Source organism: Diceros bicornis, chromosome 2 (genome assembly GCF_020826845.1).
Source record: "Diceros bicornis minor isolate mBicDic1 chromosome 2, mDicBic1.mat.cur, whole genome shotgun sequence".
Lineage (NCBI taxonomy): Eukaryota > Metazoa > Chordata > Mammalia > Perissodactyla > Rhinocerotidae > Diceros > Diceros bicornis.
Window position 1 is genome coordinate 82,136,230 of NC_080741.1, and position 24,268 is coordinate 82,160,497.

General features: G+C 48.5%; 1 protein-coding gene across 1 annotated transcript in view; it reads right to left on the reverse strand.

Annotated features, from left to right (window-relative positions):
• LOC131419146 (SLIT-ROBO Rho GTPase-activating protein 3) overlaps positions 1–24,268 on the reverse strand; it is a 248,436-nt gene that overhangs the window by 60,268 nt on the left and 163,900 nt on the right. The window contains exons 5-10 of the mRNA XM_058564009.1: positions 17,250–17,435; positions 13,045–13,173; positions 11,378–11,599; positions 9,582–9,683; positions 7,125–7,322; positions 2,755–2,839 (exon numbers count right to left, since the gene is read on the reverse strand). Of these exons, the coding sequence (XP_058419992.1) occupies positions 2,755–2,839; positions 7,125–7,322; positions 9,582–9,683; positions 11,378–11,599; positions 13,045–13,173; positions 17,250–17,435 (922 nt within the window). The remainder of the gene's footprint in view (positions 1–2,754; positions 2,840–7,124; positions 7,323–9,581; positions 9,684–11,377; positions 11,600–13,044; positions 13,174–17,249; positions 17,436–24,268) is intronic.

Here is a 24,268-nt window from a genome sequence, read left to right on the forward strand (position 1 = left end):
CAGGAGTTATGCCAACCAAAACTAATTATTATTACGATTTCATTAAGGCCATTCAGGCAAGGGCAGTAATAAAAGGTTGCGTCTGATAGTGCTCATGGGGGAGCTGGAGAGAAGCACTTGCTCATCTGGAATCTTATTTTTTAAAAAAACATCTAGTTTTCTAAATCCAAGGCATCTGATTTCCAAAATACAAGTAGCCACTGACTCACGTGGACCCGTCTTCTGTTACACGGCTCTTGAGAAACAGACCCAGCACCCCCGCCCTAACCATAGAAACTGATCCTCCTCTTGAACGCTAGTTGTGGAAGCCGCCTCCATCACACACTCACCCGAGCTCCTCTCTATGACTTGCTGGCTCTTCCTTTTCTCTCCATTCTCGCTGTTTTGGTTCCCTCTGTTACCCACACTTCTCCATGGCCCCGCTCACCTGGCCCAGTTCCGAAATGTCAGGATGGGTAGAATTTAGAGGGTAGGGAGGGGAATGGAGAAAAAGCTCACTGCAACTCACTCTTCCCCACCCCTACCCCCTAATCAGTGAGTGTTGACAAATGTATACACCATGTATAACTACCACCCAAATCAGGACATAGAACCTTTCCATCACCCCCAGAAGTTCCCCAGCTCTCACCAGCTGGAACATACAAAACTCAACCATGGTGACAGAAATCAGATCAGTGATTTCTTGGGGCGGAGGATGGGGGGATTGACTGCAAAGGGGCACAGGGGAACTATGGCGGTGATGATGATGTTCTGTCTCTTGATTCGAGTGGTGGTTATACCTGGGTGTATAGTTTGTCAGAAAATTGATTTCTACACATAAAATGGGTGCATTTTATTGTATATACATTATATGTCAATAAAGGTGGTTGAAAAAATTCCATTGGTATTAGTTTTAAAGCCCTGGTTATTCCTCCTGCTTGAAATCTTTCCAGCTTTCCTGGGCTTGGTGATCCCTTCCTCTCCTGATTCACAGCCCTCAGAGTCTGTACCGTTCACCTGGCAATTCATCCAGTATTTCTATGTGACAATGTTATCGCTATTTAATTTTTTATGAATTCATGAGTTGTCTCTCAGCTAGATTATAAGTGCCTTGGGGCTGGGAAATGGTTTAATTTCTCACCATTTCCTCTAAAGCATGGGGCTCACAAATGCCAAGCATCTGCGGATCCCGGCAGCCTACTTGATGGTTGCCGAGAGGACAGGATCAGGCAGGACTCGTGTGGCCAGAGCACAGGCACTGGAATGTGCACCCACAGGGAGACAACAGTGATCCAGGGAGGGGCGAGGAGGTGCCGTGGATGGCAAATGCCCATCGGCCAGTGAGCACCAGCCCCCAGCACAACTCTCATCCTGTCACGCTCCTCGTTCCCCAAAAAACTCCTGGGTGGTCCTAGGCCTGCTTCCAGCTGTCATCTTGGGATCTACTGGCCTCATCACCTCGGAAACTCCCTTCATTTCTCTGGCGTTGGCCCCTATTTCCTGGACCCCACGTTTTTTTCCTTTCGGTGGAGCACATCCTTCAGCCAACAGCCCTTTCCAAACAGAACACAAGAATGTATCTGGATGTGGGGCTCATGATGCTCCCAGCAGGGCCCAGCAGCTTCAGAAACCCCAGCTCAGCTCCTCCCCTCACAGCTCAGCCTCACACCAGGTTCCAGGGCCACCACGACTTGCTGCACACCATCCCTGCCCTTGGGGCTAAGTTCATGCCCTGCTGACCTTTCCATTCAACATTCACTCAGTGACTACTGAGTGCCTACTATAAGCCAGGCACTGTTCTCTGCACTGGAGATAAAGTGGTAGACAAAAAAAACAAGGAAGTCACCAGTCTTGTTGAAGATATGATACTGTTGGGGATGGGGAGTATGACCAAAGACAATAAGCAAGTGAATAAATAATAAATAGGATGATTTCACATGGTGATGAGTGAGATGAAGAAAACCAAACAGAGAGAGTTTTGGGACAGAGGCAGTGATTCCTTGAGGTTAGGTAGCAAGGAGAGGCTCATGGAGGAAGTAATAATCTGTGCTGACAGCTGAAGGATAAGGAGTCATCCATACAGAGATCTGGGGTAAGGGCATTCCAGGCAGAGGGAACAGCAGATGCAAAGGCCCTGGGGCAGGAATAAGCTTGATGAATTTTGAAGGGCAGAAAGGAGCTCAGTGTGGCTAGAGCATACTTGGGTGGTTGAGAATGGTATGAGGTCAGGGAAGCAGGCAGAGGTCAGTGACATAAGACCTCGTGTGTCATGAAAGCAGTTGGGATTTTATTCCAACTATCACTGGAAGCCTTTGGGTAGTTTTAAGCCTAGTCCCCAGGTTCTCAAGGACCAAACCCTGCTTTACACACACGGATTTTTCTTCTTTGGACCTAGAATCCTGGCCAGGCACTCCGATAACATTCCTGGTAAATAGATCTGCTGAAAAGCATCAATGTGGACACCTGTGTCCCTGAATTCCCACCCCTGACCTATCGGGGACCCCTCTATCACTTTGCCTTGGACCCGTCCCACAATGTCAACTAAGACTTGTGTTTGCCCCATATTTTCTGCATCCAGACTGGACCCCTCTCAGGATCTGAACCAGGGCTGTAGACCATAGACTGTACCAGCCTGCCCAGTCCTGAGAGGTGGCTCCGGTACCAGGCCTCGTTCCACCAAGTGCCCAGTGTCTCAAGCTGCAACAGCTCAAGGGGCCACAACAACACCCAGTGGGGAGGCAGCCCCTCCTCGCAGGCCGCCGCCGCCCGACTCACCTTCGCCCAGGGTCTGCTTGAGTAAGTCATGCTTGGCCTGCAGCTTAGTGATGAGGTTACTGCCGTTCACATACTCTTTAAATTTCTGTAAGACACAGGCACAAGGACATTACAGACTGCAGGGCCAACTCCTGCGACCTCTGCTTCCAGAACGGACCTCCAGGGCAGGGAGGTCAAAGTGAAATCGTGCCACCCTCAAGGACCCTGGCACGGGAAAAAGGGGGGCCTTTGCTCTTCCCCAATCAGATGCCCGGCTCTGCCAAGCACAGCTGTCTGGTCCTGTGAGGGCTCCAGGCATTTCGGGTCAGCTTTGGGAGCACAAAGGAAGCTCAGGGGAATGGGAGCAGCGAAAGGCGCTTTTGTCAGGTGAGGACAGCGGGAGCTCGGAGTAGAGCCTTCTTTAGTCTTCAAAGCTCCTCTGGGCCAAGAGCAATCAAGATGGGAAAAACTCAAGGGGGCACGCAGCTGAAGCGATCGGGATTTATCAGATCTGTCAGAGAGGAGCCTCGGAACAAGTCTTTCGTTCATCTGGCCCTGCTCTGAAGGAGAAATGGCTACGCAGGCCCCTAGAGACGGTCCTATTAAAACAACCTGAACTGCACTGGTGGATATGATTTTCTTCTTTTTACAAAAGAGACAAGTGAGGCTGGCACAGGGAAGTGATTTTCCCAAGGTCCCCGGGACCCCCAGGCTGCCTCTAGTTCAGGGGTCTGGCCGAGCACAACAGACTTCAGAGCAGTGTGGAGGGATGGGGCCATCCAGAAGAGAAATGCAGCAACCTGCCCCCAGTTCAGTGGGGCCTCAGCCACGCCTCTGCACAGGTGCCATCTTTCCTCGCCCCCTGCCCACCCTGCATTGCCCAAACACAGGCCTGGAGCCCCGTCTGCTGGGGCCTGCCTTGGCTGGACTGTGAGCTGCTGCAGGTGTGGTCCACGCCCAGTTCATTTCTGGATCCCCAGTGCCTACAGCTGTGCTTGGTGTATAGTCGGTGCTGAGACACGTAGCTGAACCCCTGGTCTGGTGGGGCTGACAGAGACAGTGGGGAGAGAGATAATAAGCTAGCCAAAAGTAAGTAAAATACACGATTGGTCAGATGGTGGTGAATGCTATGGATGAAAAGAAGGCAGGAACGGGGGCCTGGGAGTCAGGGTGGCCCTCGCTGCAAAGCTGACATTTGAGCCAAGGCCTGAAGGAGGTGAGGAAGGGCCGTATGGGTACCGGGGGGGAAGGAGCGCTCTAAGCAGCCAGAATGGCAATTGCAAAAGCCCTGAGAATGAAGGCAGGGGGACGAGTGTGACTGCCCCAAATCTGCCAGCCAGTTTCTCCCAAAGAAATCCATTCTATTGCCCCAGCCAGAATGCTCAGAGAGGGGTGCAGAGGAGCGGAGAAGTGAGCCGCAGAGGCTCAGGACGCCCCAATATGACCTGTAAAGTAGCGTCTGGAATATCAGCATCTTCCTGTTAAAGACAGTTGTAGGGTGTGGGCCCATGGGGTGGAGGGTGACATGTGTGCAGCTAAGATTGGGGTCACCTCACCCTGGCCCCACTTCAGGGGGTTCTGGAATGGCTGAGCTGGTGGGAGATTGTGGCGTCCCCTCTCCTTGGCCATGGTCCTTCTTAGCTCCTAGGACCTTGTCCCTTGGTTGTTAAGAGTCACTCTCCCTTGTATCCATAGAGCACTCGACAGTTTTCAAACATGTGCATTTGGTCCCCACCACAGTGTAGGATGGCAAATGGGGGAGGCATTGTCATTCCCATTCTACCCAGAAGGAGACAGGAGCTGGGAGCTGTGGCCACTCCGTGTGTGGCAGATGACTGAACACTTCAGGGCCTCCCTGCCCTCCTCAGGGTGAAGAGAGAGTAGACAGTGTTTTTCCAAGTGCGGTGCGGGGACCAGTGGCCTCCTACCCAGCTGGGGAGAGTGTCAAAACGCAGCTTCCTGCTCTGAAGACTGTGAGTCTAACCCCTCATTTTACATCTGAGGAGGGCACCACAGAGGCCAGTAGTGTTCACACTTCCCGGCCCCATCTTGGGGAGGTGGTAGTCTGGGAACCCACATTTTTAACCAGCTTCCCAAACAATCCAAATGCTCACTTCAGTGTGACAACTACTCACCTAGAGGCTCTCTCTGGATGCTTCCAGCAATAACACCCTCTGATGTTATCACGTGTTTAAGAATTCACCATAACAAGCAGAGCTGAGGTATAAGTAGGTATTTTCTCCACCATGCCTCGCTGCCCTGGTAGTTGAAGCTCTAATCCCAAACATGTAACTCACACCTTGGTGGGTTATTCACCGGTCAGTGCAAATTACACCCCGGGCTCCAGGCCCATGGACTTTGCCCACTTCTTCCAAGCTTCACCCAGGTGTCACGTGAACCCATGAAGGAAAGAATGCCATCAAATTGTACTGATGCAGTAAAAGGAATATTATGCCCTTAAAAATACCTGAAATAATGTCACAACGCGAGTCATGAGTGTACTGCCAACCAGGTTGATAAATTGAATATTAAGATGAAAATATAACATCCATGACCCTTAATCATGGACGTTGGTGAATTTTGTCTTTTAATTTCAAGCAGACTGGACCGCCTTCTCTGGTTCTGCCACCCAGATTTCTTTGCTTCTGCTGCCAAAGTGAATGAATACTCATATGCACTCCTCGCTTATCTTTGTAACCCATAAATTCTCTTGGCAAACACAGTAGGTCCCCAGTGGAAGTGGTGAACCCCAGAAATCGGCATGGGCTGATTCACTAAGACTAGCTTTGTCTTCTTTCTTGAAAACAACAAACTCCAAGAGTGTTGATCGAGGAAATGCAGTACGAGTCAACTATCGGTTTTCAACAAAGGATTTGACAAGGCCTGTCACAAGATGGAACTGGATGTTAGAACGGGGTGGGTCTGTGACTGGTCAAATGACCAGAATCTAAGAGTGCTGACAAGCAAGTCAATATCAGTCCAGTGGCATGTTTGGAGCAACCTGTCTTTGGCCTTGGCCCTGGCATACCCATTAGTTTTTTTATTGACAAGCTTTAAGGTATGGAAGCCATGCTCAGTGAATCTGCAGACGACATAAGGTCTGAAGAGACAACATATACATTGAAAAACTGGATCAGGATCTCGACAGGCTGGAGCCATGAACTGAATCCATCAAGAGGAAATCTAACTGGTGATAAACAGAAGACCTACCTAAGAAATCACCTATACATCCTTTAGGAGGAGGGTGGCCTGGTTTAACAGCAGTACATAGGGAATGGAGATTTCACTTAGCTTAAATATTAGCTTAAAAAAAAAAAAAGAACATGATCTTAGGATGTATGAAAAGGAGCACAGCACCTAGGGTGGAAGGAGGTGAAAGTTTAGCTCTATTCCGTGCTGGTCAGACCACTGCTAGGAGTCTCACCTTAGAAGAGGCATTGACAACGGAAAATGTTCAGGAGACAGTCACTAGGATGCTGAGAGCACTCAAAATGAAAGCTTATGAGGCAGGATTGAAAGAATCAGATATGAGTAGCCCGGAGAAATGAAAACCCAGCTCCCTGCAACCACACCAAAGACTGTCATGTAGCATTAGCCTCTCTCTGGGTTGCCCCAGAGAACAGAATCAAGATCAGTGACCGGAAATCCTAGTGAAGCAGATTTTTGAAGATAACACAGATAAGGGGAAACATTATAATATTTATAGCCAGTGTCAAGCCAAACAAAAGGGCTGTTTGGGGAAGGAGGGAGCTTTTAATCCTGGGGCGGTGCCAGCAGAGTCGGGATGAATTTTTGGCAGGGATATGGTTGAATACAATCAAGCGTCAGACAGAAGATTGAAGGTTCCTTGCAACCCTAAAATTCTATGTTCACTGAACACATGTTGAACTAAAGCCCCATGCTCCTCCCTGCCCCGGCCATGTGGAATGTAAGTAATCTGGGGTTTTACATGAAGGGCGGCAACTCACCAGCAATTTGCAGGGCTCACCCAGGATGCTGTTTCCAAAGCCCACACCCAAATTGAAGATAACTCAACATGACAACCACACACATGACCTTAAGGTTGTTCCTCGGGGCTCGCACCTGGCTCCGTTAGCCATGTTTCTCTTACCATACTGAAGACAACTCTCTCTCTGGCTTTTTTCCAGAGCAGAAAAGTTGCAATAATCATCAGTCTTAGGTCAATGCTGACGCTACCTATTGCTGATTCACTTGCTGCATTTCACAAAGCCAAGCCGGGCATCTTAAGTTGAGAAGCATGGTGGAAAAATTTTAGGTCTAACTGATCCCTGTGGTTTTGCTGGCTCCCACTAGCTTGGGCTGCTCCCCAAGAGTCACTGCCAGCAGGTGAGCAGACAGACCCTGGCTTCTGGGTCCAGGAGGCCACTTACTGTAAAATAAAACATTTCTGTTTCCTGCTGGTTGGCTCTCCTTTTGGCGATGTTGATCTTGCTCATGTAGGTCTCAGAGGCGGCCGACTTGACAGACTCTGTGGACCGACTGTGTTGGAAGGCGTCGGAGACGTCAAAGTCCTCCACGGTCAGCATGTCCTGTAAGGTCTGCATGGTGGCATCCAGGGTTTTTCTCACCTGGGGAAACACAGCATGTCGACAAAAACCCTTCAGCCTCAGACTGCCTTTGACACCTCCAAGTCCTCTTTCCAACCGTTACTCTGTTTCTTCCAGATATAGCTCCTAGGAGGCAGGCAGAACTAAGACGATCATTCCCATTATACTGATGTGGAAAGTAAGGCCAGGTAGCTGGCTGGGGTGAGAAGCCAGGTTGCCCAACCTAAAGTCATTTTATGGGATTGCTTCTGCCAGAGAGAACCTTGGAAAATGTTGTGACGAACAAGGAACTCGGGTTTCTAGGCTTGTTTCTCTTTACCTGGTTCTATAGCCCCAACTAGCTCCTCCAATAGGAGGCAGGTCCCTTGAGGAGGGTGAACACAAGAAATACTCTCGGTTCGCTTCATCCAGAGAAGGGAAGGGACAAGGTCTGGACGAGGTGTGCAGCCATCCTCAGGGAAGGAACCCTCCAGCTATTTGCCATCTGAGTCCCAGCGAAAGGCTGACGGAGAAAAGAGAACGTCGAGGAAGACAGATGCTGAGACACACGTGGTCTGGTCAGTCCTCCAGGACACCAGCTACTCTCCCGGAACCGAGTGGGACCCCTGGGAGGCTGCACATGCGGAGCCCCACCTCACAACACTCCTTCACTGAATTGTTCCTAAATGGCAGACCCTATACTTTGGTGGAGGGTCATTCCAAAAACAGTCCTTGGAGAAACTCATCTACATTTGTAGTTAAATTATTGTCATTCAAAGTCTATTTCTTGTCACTCAGATCTCAACTTAAATGTTACCTGCTGGTGACATTAGGCTCCCCTAACCACCGTTCTTAACTTAGTGCCTATCCCTGTCTAATATGTTGCATACTCATTCATTTATTGGTTTGTCTGTTCTTGTGTTTTAATTATTCTGTCTTTTCTCACTAGAACATAGACTCTATGAGAGGAGGTACTACGTTGTCTTGTTCACTCACTTCACTCTGCATCGAGCACACTGTTTAGTGCATTGTACGTGCTTAATAAATACTTGAATAAATATTATTTGAATAAACACTCATTGAATGAATCAGTTCTTCTTTCTAACATAGCCTGACAGAAAGTTCAGGGTCAAGATTAAGCATTTCCATGGCCATGAGCAGCCTGTTCAGAGGAACACTTGCTTCATTCTCCTTTCTGTGGCCCTGATTTCCAATCTAAATTCCATTAACATTATTATCCATATACTGTTCCATGTAAGCAATTTAAACCGCTTTGAGGGAAGATGTAGGGCATAAATAAATAAAGAAAACACTCTGTTCATCTCCTCTCTCTTCTCAGGTTTGAAAAACAAATACACAATTTGTCTCCATATAACCTCCCCCCAGGGACTGCTTTGACTTGTTCCCATCCTAAGCTATAGTCTGCCTCATGTTCATCCTAGCTCTGTCCTTTGTGGAGACACAAAGCACCCCTGCCCTCTCTGCCCAGGACAGCCCTCTTGAGATGTGAAAACAGGGTCCATGACTCTCCATCTCCTGCCATGACTGCACTTCTCAAGGACAAATCTGCCCACCATCTCGAATGACACTCCCACACCCGGGTGTCCTCTAGCTGGCTGACATCCTCCCTGCATGGAAGCATCCAGGTTGGAATAGGATGTTTCCCACCTGGCCTCATCAGTTCACATCAGAATGGAACCATCACGGCTGGTATTTCCACTGGTACCCTCCCAGAGGTAATCCTGTGTCCCCAGCTGCATGGGAGGTGTGCTGGCCATGGTAAGACAGAAGTTCCTTGGAGCTCAGAATCCATGACACATTTAGTGTGCCCCAGGTTGCTTATTTCATTGTTTAATTTAAAATACCTACTATTATTTCTGATGATAAAAATAACATAAACTCATTGCAGAAAATAGACAAAAGCACAAAGAAAAAACCAGAAATCACCTAAAATCCCACAACTCAGACATAACCACAATTAACATTTCAAAGTATTTCCTTCCAGTCTTTTTTCTATGCCTATGAATACACACAGATACATAAGCATGTACTTTAGTTTACTCTGGTCAGGATAACACTGAATATAGAGTCCTACTTTCTCTTTGTTTTTCTTTAACATCTTGTGAGCATTCCCCCACACCATTAAATATTCTTGGTGTGCATGGTTTTAATGGTTGTGCAATATTCCATCTTACAGATGAACCCTCATTTTTCTTATGTGTTCCATAGCGAGAGTCGACTTCCCAGGATCAGCCAGGCCCTTGTAAGGAAATCCCTCCCAGGGCAGAGGGGTTCACTCACCTCCTCATTCTCTATCTTGAGAGTGGCCAGTCTGGACTGCAGCTGGTGGTACCGCATGAGTAATTCTGTCTGGACGGGCTGCTGAGCGCTCACCTGGCACACCTGCAGAAATACCAGCCACCACCTGCACTCACCCAGTGCCCTCATCACCTGTGTGGAGCTAGGGCAGGAGCTCTCATTAATATCCCTATCAACAGCTGAGGAAACAGGCTGGGAAAGGTTAAGTGACCTGCCCAAGGCCACACAGCTTGTACCTGGGAACGCTAGACGGAACCAGGGACCACCCTCTCGCATTGCAAGGTGTGGCCTCTCAGTCTTCTACATTTGCACAGCACTTGAGGGTTTACTAACAGCTTTCCCACCACCTCATTAAGTGAGACTAGTTAGTAAATTTCTAGGCAGAAAGTTGTGGTAAGAAAGCTACCACCTACAAGAAGCCAATGAAAAGAACAATGAATGGGAAACAAGCAGCCAGTGCTCTGACTCTCCAGTGGGAAGATGCTTCAGAGGCAGCCACGAGGCAATTGCTCTCATGGCCCTGCTTCCCGAGGCTGACTGGGTGAGAGGTGGAGGAGGGCAAGAGTGGAGAGAATACTGTTCTCTCTACACCCATTCCACCCAGGGCTCTGTTCCTACCTGTGGGCTGGATGCCTGGCATAGTTCAGCTGAGATCATAACAGACAGGAGGGCTCTGAAATTTACTAGTTATTTACCACTAACTAGGTAACCCAGACTTCACAGTTACCAGTGGTAACCATGAAGCTAGAATTCTCAGGTCCAGATGATGGGCCAAAAGGGCTGGACATGAGGGCAGAGGGATGGTGTGGGAGCTGCGGGGAAGCCCTGCAGAAGGCCTCTCTTATGCAAACAAAGGAAGTGGACAGATTCATCAGGAAGTTGCAGCAAACGCCATCTTTTAAGAGGCCTCCTTGTCCCTCCTTGCCAACCAGGTACAGCGGATGGCCCTGCTGAGCTCCCACTGGGACCCAGAGGTTGGTGGGGTCCAGTACACCACTGGTCTGAGTGCTCCCGACTCCCATGTGCATGGGTGGCCTATGTCTAGGTGGAGGGAATGGGGCCACTATGAGAGAGTTCTGTGCACATATCCCTGGGGGTGGAGATGGCAGAGATGGGCAGGCAGATGTGACAACTGCTGGCTATCCTCCCACTGGTTCTGGGGACTAGTGCCTGAGCCCTAGAGAGATGGAAGAATGACATGCAAATGCTCAAGGAGTTATTTGCATACGGGATTTTGTGAAACCTGGATAACTAGTGTGTTGCTTTGGGGCCAGTGACAAGTGCCTTCTTCCATTTTTTCCCCCAGAACATAGCAAGGATCTGAGCTGCACAAGCACTGAAGGAAATGAGCTGGCTGGTACGCCAAGGACTCAGAGTAGTGGAAGACAGGCTGTGCCCTGGTGAGGGAGCCGGCTGGAGTGGCTGTGGTGAGGCCCAGCCTTCCGTGATCCAAGGGCATCGAGAGAAGAATGTCAGACAACTGTTTGTGTGCAGATGTGGGACCCCCTGCGGGTCCTCTAGACGTAACTGGGAGGGATTTTAAGGGCAGCTAAGGTCCTGCAATTCTGCAGGTGGGGGACTTCAGCCGCAAGATCAGGGTATTAGTGGTAAACTCCTCGGCTGGGCAAGTCCATGAATCAAGAACTTGACCCCAGGCCTCTGAGACACACGTCCTGCATGTGGACCAGGGCTGACATTCCCCTCCCACCAACATTCTGGAAGCACGGGGGAGAGGAGACTGAAGCAGCCTCAAGCAGGGGCTCCCAGGAGACACCTACCTCATCCCCCATGTGGGGCTGGAACTCAAACTTGAGTGGAGGACAGAAGACCTGGTTGCACATGTCCATGACGGTGTGCTTGTCACTTCGGGAATCCAGGTTGTCCACTGCGTTCTCGATGACGTCCAGCCCCTCGTGGCGAGAGGTCTCCAGGTTGTACTCAGCAGAGAGGTAGGTCCGGAAGGTGCGGGCCAGGCTGGCGTGGAAGCCCAAGTCACAGCACTTGGAGAGAGGCACACAACAGAAGGGTGAGGGGGGGCTGTGCGTGGAGGGGGCTCCACAGGTGTTTCCTCTCCCATCACTGTGACTTATGATCACCTCCCACTCCACTGTCGAATCTTTTACCCTGGAGGCCCTTGGGCACTTCAGAATCCCACCGCCCAAATCACCAAAGCCCTCAGAGGGAGCTGGACATTGCAAATTGGGCAACAGCTGAGCTCCTCTCAGCTCCCCAAATTTACCACATCCTTTCTCATCTCTAGGCTTTCACACACACACCCCCTCTGCCTGGAAGACTCTTCCTTTCTCTTCCTGCCTAAATACTCTTCCTTCAGGTTTCAGTTTAGAGGTCACTTCCTCCAGGAAGCCTTCCTTGATGTTCTCCCCACTCAGAGTTTACATCAGGTGTCCCTCCTCCGGAGTCCACATGCCCCCCGCCACTGTGACACCCGCCACTTGACATTTCAATTGGCTGTTAACATGTCAGGGTTATGCAGACTCGCTGGCTCTTGTCCACTGCAGCACCTCAAGACTTAGAGCTAGTAGGTGCTCAATAAAAATTTGGCAAATGAAAGGGCTAGAAAGAGTGGAAAGGCAACTTGAAAGGTGGGAAAGAGGAGGAGGCTGGCCTCGGGCCATTTGGAATGCCCGGGCAAGGCCGAGCAGCTCCCTCTCCTTGGGGAGGGGGTAATGGGTCCCCTCTGTTGCCATGGGAAAAGTGGTCACCCTCTGCCTTCCTGGGCCAGAGAGAAAGAATCCACCAGTACGGAACCTTTGCTGAGCATCGACGGGGCCAGACCCCTGTGTGCGTGGGATGGGGAGACATAAACAGTTCCAGCTCCAACAGATTACACAGAAGCCCTCCCCCACAGCACCACTCCTGATGCTCCTTCTCCAAGCCCAGCTTCCCTCCAGAGCGTCCGGCACAGCTGGTGCTCAGACGTCAGCGTCCCATTCTCCTTTCCCTTAAACTGCCTGATTTCTCCCAGGATAACATCCCCACATAAAGCTGATCTGTGTAATTCTGTCTCATTCGCTATTTTCTTTCATGTGCGTGTGTGTCTCTAGCGAGCTAGACCTGGGGGCACTGAACATATAAACGTCTTCACCACCCTGGGAAGTCCCTCAGGGCACGAACTGTGTGCGATCACCCTTGTACCCCCAAACTCAGCAAAGGGCCTGGTGTAGAGAAGGGTACCTGGGAGGCACACCTTGAATATATGACTGCCTGACCCCACCATGTAGGGGCCATCAGAGGTCCACTCCCACCCATGGAAGTGGAAACCAGGAGGTGATACTCATCTCCCAGGCCCCTGGTGCTCATTGCCCTTCCCCTCCATCAGGGCTCAAGGGACATGCCACCCTGACATGTCAGCTAAAAGACCAGGGCCACCCCTCCTTCAGCTGATGATTTGTGCCAGCCCAGGTGCGGGGCCCCCGGTGCTCACGTCGATTAGGTCGGAGACATCGTGGATGTAGTATTTGCTTATAGCTGCATTGGTGGCCGCCAGGTTCAGCAAGTAGTCATTCCGGGCCTTCGTGCATTTCAGCTTGTTCTCAGAATACTTTGCCTGCCTCTGGAAGAAAAAGAGAGTAGATGTAAGAGCTGAGCCTTTGATGGGAGGGAGTTGAGATTTTCTTTATGGTCACGGCCTGCGATTCAATCTCCAACACACCTCTGGAATGCCTTTCTCCACATGTCAGGTGAGTGAAATGTGGACCCTGTACTCAAAAAGCGCACCTTCCGTGGCACACGTGCAGCCAACGACGGCACTCTTCAGTAAGCAGCAGCCTTGCACTGGTTTCCATCAGAGCAGAGCGGAAGCAGGGCCTCCTGAGGCCCCTACTCAACACCCTACAGCTGCTTGAACTGTGAGGGCGGCCTGTGAAGCTACCACGACCTGGCTCCTGTCCACCCCGTGAGCCCCTCTACCTCCACGCTCCCCTTCACCACCCGGCCTCCTCTGCCCATCCTTTAAGAGGCCAAGTTCATTCCCGCCCCTAGGACTTCAGACTCATTGTTCCCTCCGCCTGGCAGACCACCCTTCCAAATCTCTAACGTGGCCTGTTCCTCCATTTCATTCAGGTCCTTACCCAGGGTCACACGGTCAGGTCGGCCTCTGATGGCACCCTTGCCTAAAGTGTGTCTCCAGCATCTCCACTGCCCCTTCCCCCACACTGCTATCCCCTCGCCCTGCCCTATTTTTTCATTTATTTAATCTTTATTCAATTTTCAGTGATTATTTTCATTTTTATTTAATTTTTTAAGACTTTACTTTTTAAGAGCACTTTTAGGTTCGCAGCGAAATAGTACAGAGATTTCCCATATACCTCCTGCCTCCACACACGCACAACCTCGCCCCTCATCAGCATCCCCCACCAGAGTGGTACACGTGTTACAATTGATGAACCTACGTTGACACAACATAATCACCCAGAGTCCATAGTCTACCTTAGGGTTCACTCTTGGTGTTGTACATTCTATGGGTTTCAACAAATGTGTAATGACATGAGCCACCATTATAGTATCAGACAGAGCAGTTTCCCTGCCCGAAAAATCCTCTGTGCTCCACCTATTCATCCCTCCCTCCCACCTGACCCCTGGCCACCACTGATCTTTTTACTGGCTCCTTTTGACCGTTTGCCTTTTCCAGAGAAGCCTTTTCAGATTGGCTTCTTTCACTTAGTCATACGCATTTAAGGTTCCTCCATGTCTTGTCATGGCTTGATAGCTCATTGCCTTTTACTGCTGAACCATATTCCATTTTCTGGATGGACCACAATTTACTATCCGTTCACCTACTGAAGGACGTCTTGGTTGCTTTATTTTTCTTCATAAGCACTTTCAGCACCTGAAATGATATTTGTTTACCTCTTGGTTTACTTGCTGAGTTTTGGTGTCCCCCACTAGACGGTAAGCTCTATGAATCAGGGACCTGACCTGCCTTGTTCACTGCTGGGCCCACAGCACCTAGAACCGTCCCTGCACAGGCAGGCATTAAATGATTCCCCAGTGGTCTGGATGTGAGTGGTGGGGAGAGGCGGGGTGGGACAGCCAGAGGGGCTGGGCTTGCCTAGGAACCCAACTGCCTCCTAGGAAGGTGCTTCTGTTCTGGGCCACCCTGGGTGGGAAGAGCAAGTGGGTTGGAGAGCTCTCCCCCTGCCCCTGTCAGACTGATGAGTCCCACTGCTGGGCAAAAGACAGCTCTCCTTAAAGAAACAGGGTTTTCCTCCAGCCCCTAGGCACTCTTAAACCCTCCTTATTCCAGATGGAGTTCTCCTAGCCATTTAAGAGAGGTGCCCCATTGTCAACCTTTTAATTCTCTTCGGAGATCTCCTCTGACCTTTCTCCAGAGTTCTCTTATTCTGGGAATTTCCAGAAACAAACTTCTCTTGGCAGTTACATCCTATGCCAGGCACGGACCCAACCCCCCCGGAGAGTTTTGATACTCTGGCCCACTTCCAGGGGGCTGCTAGGACCATGAGACCATTTTCAGCCCTTCATGGACTCATCAAATTTTATACCTGGAAAGGATATTAAAGGTGTATTGGTTTAATTCATCCATTTTATAGGTGAAGAAATGAGAACAGAAGAGGAGCAGTGGCTTGTCCAAGAGCCCAATGGCTAATTAACACACAACTCTGACCTGAAAATCAGTCTCCAGACTCCCCAGGCAGTACTCTTTCTATCCTTGTATATAGCCCCCTGTGCTGCAGTTCTGTAATTTCCTGCCTGGTTATCTTATTTGTATTTATTCTCTTAATTCACAGAGTTGTACAACCATCACCACTATCTAAATTTAGAATATTTTCATCATCCCAAAAAGAATCCCTGCACCCATTAGCAACCACTCTCCAATCTCCTCTGCCCCATCCCCTGGCAACCAATAATCTACTTTCTGTCTCTATGGATTCGTCTCTTGGATATTTCATATAAATAGAATCCTACAATATGTGGCCTTTTGTGTCTGGCTTTTTTCACTTAACATAATGTTTTCAAAATTCATCCATGTTGTAGCATGAATCAGTACTCCATTCCTTTTTATGACTGAATAATATTTCATTGCATGGATGTACCACATTTTATTCATCTATTCATCAGTTGATGGATGTATGGGTTGTTTCCACGTTTTGGCTTTTATGAATAATGCTGCTATGAACATTTGTGTACAAATTTTTGTATGGACATATGTTTTCATTTATCTTGAGTAGATAGCTAGGAGTGGAATTGTTGAATCAAATGGTAACTTAGTCTATGTTTAACATTTTGAGGAACGGACAAACTGTTTTCCAAAGTGGCTAAACCATTTTACATTCCCTTCAGCAGTGTACAAGGGTTCCAATTTCTCCACATCCTCACCAACACTCGTTATTGTCTGCCTTTTTTATTTTAGCCATCCCAGTGGGTATGAAGTAGTATCTCACTGTGGTTTTGATTCGCATTTCCTTAATGACTAATGATGCTGAGCATCTCTTCATGTACTTATTGGTCATTTGTGTATGTTCTTTGGAGAAGTCTCTATTCAAACCTTTTGCTCATTTTTTAAAATTGTGTCTCTGCCTGGTTATTGTGAAGCATATTTTTCTTTGCCTTCAGAAATCACCTTGAAATTTTATTTTATTTGCCTCTGGTTACTTTTCCACCACATCCAGGTACTGTTGGATTTTGTTCCCACCCAATCTCCTATGATTTTCACAGCTATGGGATCATATAATCATAGAATTAGACTCATAGAAGCCCAAATAAACATCTGGTGCAATATTTGGCACATAGAAAGAGCTCAGGAAATGTTTGCTGATTGCACGGAATGAATGAATGTAGGGAATTCAATAAAACATCTCATAGCCTTTTAAGAAGAAAGGAACCTTAGAAGTAACCTAGTCTAGGATGACAAAAAAGCAGCATGTGCACTGCCCCTCCAAATTCCCTGGCCATGGCAGACATCATTAATTGATCACAGCACTGTTTTTAACTAAAGCCTGGAGCCACTGCCAATTGATCAGAGTTGACATGAGAGAGGAGATTTATTTGCCATCATTGTCAGATTTTAAAACTGAAGTTCAGAGATGTGTTATAAATGTGGCATTTTCAAAACCCAGCCTGTCTGACTCCAAAGCTAGCTCCTTTCACCACGCCCCACAAGAAAGCACTTTTCCAGCACTAGTACATAGTGATCTAAATCACCCATCCTTGCTGGGCAGTGGCAATTTCAGAATGGGTTCTTCACTGGGTTCCCAGGTGCTGGTGGGTAGCCCAGTGCTGTTCCTTCTTGTCGGGACACAGTCAGTCCCAAACAGCCCCAAACAGCACCCCCAGCCACCGAACTGACCTCTGGGGCAAGCCCCGGCCCCGCTAATGTCTGGTGATTCCCGCCCATCCATGAATGTGCTCGCTGGACGGGAGTCTCGTCATAGTTCTGCTCTCTTGTCAGCTGAGCACCTCTCCCCGCCTGTTGACCCGGGTGGGAGGCCAGGCCTAACAAGTGCCAGCAGAAGCATGCCCAGCCCTCCTTCTCCAGGACACTGATCTCCAAGAGAGCAGACGCTGGCAGCATTAGTTCACCGCCTCCCCCAGGGGGCAGAGTGCAGAGGGGGAAGGCCCGCCCCTTCCTGCCCCGCCCTCGCTCTCTCCTGGCCTGGGGTCTTCACTCGCCTTCTCCTTCATCTTCTCAATCTTCTTCACGGAGCTGCGGCGCTGGGGCCGGTCCTCGTGCCGGAGCAGGTTCATGCTAAGGTCTCCCGATTTATTGAACTGCTTCTCCTCCTGCTTCTCGGCCTCCTTCAGCTTGCTTTCCGCACTGATGCTCTCCGCGTGGTACATGTGGTAGGTTTTCATGACCTGGGGACACAGCGTGGGAAATCAGCAGCGGATTATGGCCCAGCAGGGGCGGTCCTAGTGCTCCCAGCCCCTCCCAAGTTCTGCGCTCCGGGCAGCTCCGCCCCGCCCTCCTCCCACGACACACTCTGAGCGCCCGCAGTTCTTACTTGTGCACAAACTCTCTGAGGACTGGAAATGATGATGATCATCATAGCAGCTTCATCATCATCGTCGTCATCATCATCACCATCATTAAGGCCTTACTAAGTGCCAGGAATGGACCAGTAAAGAGGAAATTAAAAAGGGCAACCACAGCCCCTCAGGCATTTGGGGGTCTCAGAGGTGATATGGCAAACTTGGTCCCTCCTCAGCTGCCCTCTCTAGCCTTCTCGGCCATGACTCTTGTGTCCCTCTCCTGCTCCCCCCAGTGTCACTGGGAAAGCCCTTCCTCAGGTCTTCATGGGACTTCCATGGGAATATCCTTCTTACTCACACACAAATAGTTTTCTCAGCTGTTTCCTTACGTAAAGGTGGCCTGCAAATGGCTCTGTCCCCAAAAGGAGTATTAATGGGTAACCTAATGGATATTCTATGCTCCCTGAAATAAACCCATCCTTGGCTATTAAATAAATGAATTCCTATAAAGCAAATTGCACTTTGCTGCTCTACTTCCATAATAAAAGTTGGATATTTTTATAACAAGGGGATTTTTGAGTCAGAAGAAATCCTGGATGTCATCTAAGCCAACCATCTAAGCCAACCCTATTTTACAAATAGGGAAACTGAGGCCCAGAGGGGCAAAGTGGTTTATCCATACAGCATTATCAGCGCAGTCTCCAGATTTTACATCTGTATGGCCAACACCAAAATCAAGATATAGAACACTTTCATCACACCAACAAGATCCTTCATGCCCCTTTGCAGTCGATCCCCATCCCCTACCCTAGACTCAGGGAATCACTGATTTGCTTTCTATCATTGTAGATTGGTTTTGTGTGTTCTAGAACTTCATATACATGGAACCATAGAGTATAAACTCTTTTGGGTCTGCCCTCTTTCACTCATGAAATTCTCCCATGTTGTTGCATGTATCAGAAGTTCTTTTTTTATTGCTGAGTAGTATTCCATTGTACGGCTATGCCACAATTTGTTTATCTATTCATATGTTGATAGTTATCTGGGTTGTTTGCAGTTTGGGGCTATTATGAATAAAGCTGCTATGAATGTTCATGTATAATTCTTTGCATGGACATATGATTTCATTTCTCTTAGGTAAATACCTAGGAGTGGAATGGAGGGTCATAGTAAGTGTATATTTAACCAAATTAGAAATGGTCTCTGACTTTTAATCCACCACTTTTTCTATCATATCATACTGTTCCCTTAATTCATTACCATTTGTTCAGCACATGTGAATACTTTTGGCAGCCTTAGAGCAAGCTAGACAGTCCCATACCAACCGTATCCTGTCTCCCAGTCCCCAACTAGGAATATACTTTTCCTTTGCAATATTAAATTTAGGATCATCTTTCTATGCTAAGAAACATAAGGAATTTCTGGAATTCATGGCTCCTGAGACTTGTTTGTTCTCTCCTCCTCTTGTTTGGATAATTACAGCAGCTAATAAAGCAGAGGCTTCCACCTAGGGATGGGATGTGCTCCTGCCTAACCAGGCCCTTTAAGTTAGGGAACTTGGAATGAATTACTGGTCAACATTATAACCTTATTCATTCTCATGTGAAGTAAGTTTATTAGAACGAGGAATTCTTCTGTGACTCTTATCATTAAATCACAGCCTTGATCTGTTGCTCAGAAAGTTCCCTTTGCTATAAGCCAGGAGTCAACGGGGGCAACATCTATTGTAGCGCACAGTAGGTAAAACTATGAACTCTGGACCCAGATGTCTGGGCTGAATCCTGATGCTGCCACTTGCCAGCTGTGTGACCTTGGACAAGTCAAGTAACCTGTCTGACCTCTGTTTCCTCATCTGTAAAATGGGGATAATAATAGCACCTACCTCCTAGGTTTGTTGTGAGCACTAAAGGAGTTAATTTTTGTCAAGTGCTGAGAACAATACCTGCCACATAGTAAAAGCCATGTAGGCATTAGCTGCTACCATCAGCATCACCATCATCATATCATCATCATCATCATCATCATCATCATCATATCATCATCACACCATCATCATCATCACTATCATCATCACCATCATCACATCATCATCATCATCATCACCATCATCACCATCATCATACCATCATCATCATAATCACTATCATCATATCACCATCATCATCACCATCACCATCATCATCATCATCCCTGATTTGGACTGAGGGTTTAAGAACTTTGAATGTACTCACTTGACTTCAGAAAAATGCTACAAACGCTAGAGAACATTAGCTAACGTGAAAATTTTTATTCTGTCCTATGTTTCTCCCTCCTTCTTTCATCCTGAAAACATTCCAAAATTTCAAAACAACAAATGAAAAAAATGTAATCAACTTTTCCTCATGGGTCTTGGTGGAAAGTCCTCTCCTTTGCATTCCACGCATTTTTGATCATGCGCAGTTGCCCTAAAGCCTCTAGAGATCCTCTTCCTGCTGATTGCATCCACTCCTTATGCCACTTCCACTAAACTTTTTTCCAGACAACTCAATGGACCACAACATGTGCCAGATCAACGTGTTCTTGACATCTAGTGGCCAAAAGGAGTGACTGCAGGCGTAGAGATAACCGCAGCAGTTACCTATTTTCCATGATCTTTATGCCATGGTTCCAGGAACATAATGCAGCTAAGCGTTGGGAATGCCTGCTGAATCTGTCTCCAGGGCCCACCTTTCCCATTCTCAAAGCTTTTCCCTATCCCTCCACATTCATGGACACCACTGGTTTCTTTGCTTCTCCCCCACGCTGCTGGTGGTGTTCATTTCTGAACTCTACATCCTTTCTGGGTTCAACGATTCCTGCTAAATCCATTTTTTCTATTTGGCTGCTGAAGTCTGCTGATCTCACCACTAATCTATCATCCTCATTGGGTGGTTCAGAGGAAGAGAGAGCATTTCCATTTGCAACTAAATCTTCCTGTCCAATCATCCATGCATCCATCCAGGTACTCACTCAAGGTCAGCATCCCAGCTGGGGGTTTTCAGCCTGTCACATTTTCCTTTGCCTAGTTTTCTACTCCTCTTGAACCACCAAGTGTTCTTCCTGCTCTCCAACAAGCCAAACTTCCCAGTACAGTCTCTGAACTGGGCTCCAAAAATCCCATGCTTGGAGAACACAGCCCTGACGACCCTGGGGCCCGACTCCATCTGATCCAATTGGTAATTCCTCATCCCAAGAATAACAGTGAACTTGATCGCACAGGGTGACTTATGTCAGACAGCTGCCACAAAAGAGTTTACCTGGGGACCTCTCTGAAATGAGTCTAACTATTTATACCCAGAATCCTCTAGATGTTTCCTTTATTTAGTTACCTGAAACATGGGCCTCAGCATGAAAGGTCCGTAGCTCAATAGCCTAGAACCGTCTGCTCAGTATTCCAGTCCAGGATGTGTTAGATAATATTTAAACTTATCTATTACTTCAGAGTTTGCAAATCTTTCTTCTTATTATCTCCAAGGAACATTTCAGTCAATCCTTATCCCCATCCTGGAGCAGCGTGATCACATGACAACAGTGACACTAGCAGCTGACATTGAGTACCTACTACATGCCAGGCCTGGTTCTAAGCACTTTACATGTATTAACTCATTTATTTCTCACAAAATCCCTATGAGGTAGACACCATTTCATCCCTGCTTTACAGATGAGAAAACCACAGAATAGGGATGAAAGGTCCTGTACCCCATGGGGACTCAGGAGACCTGGTTTTGAGACTCAATCCTCCCACTACTTCCTGGGTGAGTGTGGCAGAGGCTTGTCCTCTCTGTGCCGCCTGGTGATGACCAGATGGAAGGCAGACAGAAAAGTGCTCCGTAAGTTGCGACTGTAAAGTGACTGGCTGACAGCAGTGTGGGGGCTGGGAAGGGAGCAGAGGCGGGTGCAGGAGCTCAGCAGAGGCCAAGTCGCTGAGATTCGGTCTTCAACTTGGGATCTCTGAAGGGTCCCTCACCCGGCTTAATGCCAGATGGGGGGTTCCTTTTCGAGCCCTCCAGACCCTATCAGGGAGGGCCCCTTGGAAGAAGTCTAGCACAGGCTGAGAAGGACCCTGTAGGACATGTAAGTTGAGACCACTGTTCTTGGACCCCGTTCAGTTTCACAGAAGGCCCTCCAGAAATCTTGGTTTACTGATCTGTCACTGAAGAAAACTGAGGCCCAGAAATAGCAAGAGTATTGTCCAAAGTCACACAGCAAGCCAGGCAGAGCGGAGACTGGAGGCCGGGCCTTCTGAGCCCTGGACGTTGCCTTTTCTGGTAATCACGCTGCCTTTTGCTGTATACACTTTGCCTTTTGCATCTTCCCAAATCCTCAGATCCTTGAAACAGTAAAGTATTATCTGCACAGCCCTTCAGACTCTCATATAAATGCAAAAGAAGGCAAAGGAAATCTGGAAGTTGACAGCATCAATAAACGGACACGCTGGGGCAGGATAAGGATCAGCTGTTAGAAAACAGGTGCTCAACGATACAGTCCCTGTACACTTCCTCTGCCTCACCGGCAGGGCCAGCCCTGGGCCATTTGAGAGTGGTGTCTGGGTGAAACCCTGGGCCAGTGCATTCCAAAGGCATCCTTGAAGGAAAAGAGAACTCCCTAAATTTCACTCTGACCACTCACACTCTGTGTGGCCTACGTTCTCTGTAGAACTTAAATTCACCATCTTATTTATTCATTTTGCATGTTTATAAACTGTCTCATCCCAACTAGAGTGCAAAGTCCCTGAGGGCCGGGTTCTTGATCATGATCATATTCCCTGTATTAGAGCAGAGACTGGTACCCAGCAAGTATCAATATATATTTGCATGAATGAATGAACTGGATGGATGGATGGATGGGTGAATGAGTAGATGGATGGAAGGGATGGAGGGAGGGGAAGGGAGAGAATAAAATAGGGGAGGTATAGTTCAATTGCCTTTGATCTGGTGACTATATTTGGGGGTAGGGGGTAGGGAGAGAGCTACACCTTCAATCATTACATGTTTATTGAACAGTTCATTATGTGCCAGGTACTATACTAGGAAATCCTACAATGTGGAAGACAGATATAGTCTCTGCCCTCACAGAATATACACTCTAGTAAGGACACAGACAAATATACAAGTGATTATCACATGGTGTGGTAAGTGTTACGATGAGGGGAGTACAGATGGCTAAAGGAAGGCTTCCTGGCGGAAGTGACATCTAAACTGAACCTTGAAGGAAGAGGAGCTGTTAGCTGGGTGAACGGGGCGTAGGGTGGGGGTGGGGGTGGAGTACTCCAAACAAAGGGAGCATGGTGAGTATTAAGCCCAGAAGGAGCAGGAGCCGAACCGCTTTGAGGAACAGCTTACAGGTAGAAGAACATCAGGTGTGTGTTTGAGTACTAGCCACTGGAGCCACTGCCTCATCTCCCCCTCAGTTTCTCCCCATCAGTGGACATCTGCTGTTTTCCTCTGCCTAGGATCATCCAGTCCTCCTTTTCGAACAGCTTCCTGATTATCTTTGAGGAAATCCCCCAAATTCCCCTCCACCATTCTCACTCTATGCGGTTGGTGAGAAACTGACACCACCCTCCAATCCTGGGGGGTGGGCATGAGACTCAGGCCTGGCCAATCAGTACACATGATGTTAATCTGGCCAAAGCGATTGGAGCTCATGATCCCAGCCCCGCCAATTAGAGACAGCCCAGGGGCTTTGCTGGACACACTGGGAAGGGCGGGTTCTCTTTCCACTAGGGGGCGCTGAGCTGATGGAAAGTGAGCTTGCAGCGGGGACTATCTGTCGCCACATGAGAGCAGCCGGCCTGATGGTGAAGCCAACACAGAAAAACAAAACCAAAAGATGGAGAGAGATGATTCCTAAAGGTGGGTGAAAGGATGGCTGGATAGGTGGACAAATGGAAAGAAGTAAGGAAGGAAGGAAAGAAAGAAAGGAGGAGGAAAGGGAAAGAGAGGAAATGAGGGAGGGAATAGGATAAAATGGAGGAGGTGCGGTTCTACTGCCTTTGATCTGGGGAGTCTATTTGGGGGATGGGGGAGGACAGCTACTCCTTCAAGCCTTAAGTGTTTTTTCAGCAGTTTATTATGTGCCAGGTACTATACCATGTGCTGGAAATTCTACTGTGTGGAAGACAGACAGGGCCTCTGCCCTCACAGAACACACCCTCCACTAGGGAGACAGACAATTAAACAAGCTGGATCCAGCTACGCCTGAGCTACCTGCTCACATGATTTAATAAACTGTTGCTTTTACATAAGCCAGTTTGAACCAGATTCCTGTCCTTTGCTACTGAATGAGCCCCAAAAGGCAGACTTCTTCCCTGCTAGCCTCCCCACTCCCATATCAGTCCTAGACCCAACTGGCCAAACTTAGTGCGTGACTCACAAACAGATAATACTGACTGACAGGGGGCCATTCACCCTTGCTTTTCTGCAGCCGTAGGTGCCGCTCCCGCTGCCTCCCTCTCCACCCAGGACGGTCCACTGCCACTCAGATGCAAACCAAACACCATCTCTTCTCTGCTGCCTTCCTGATGCCCAGGCAGACCTCATCACCCCACGCCACCTCACATTGTGTCCATATCCCACTCAGACACTCGTCACATGGTGTAGCCATGTCTCATCCTCAGGACACAGTGGATAATCAGGAAACGTACGCTTAGTGAGTGAGTGAATGTCTTGGCAGGAGAGCGGAGAGAGGCGAGGAGGTTT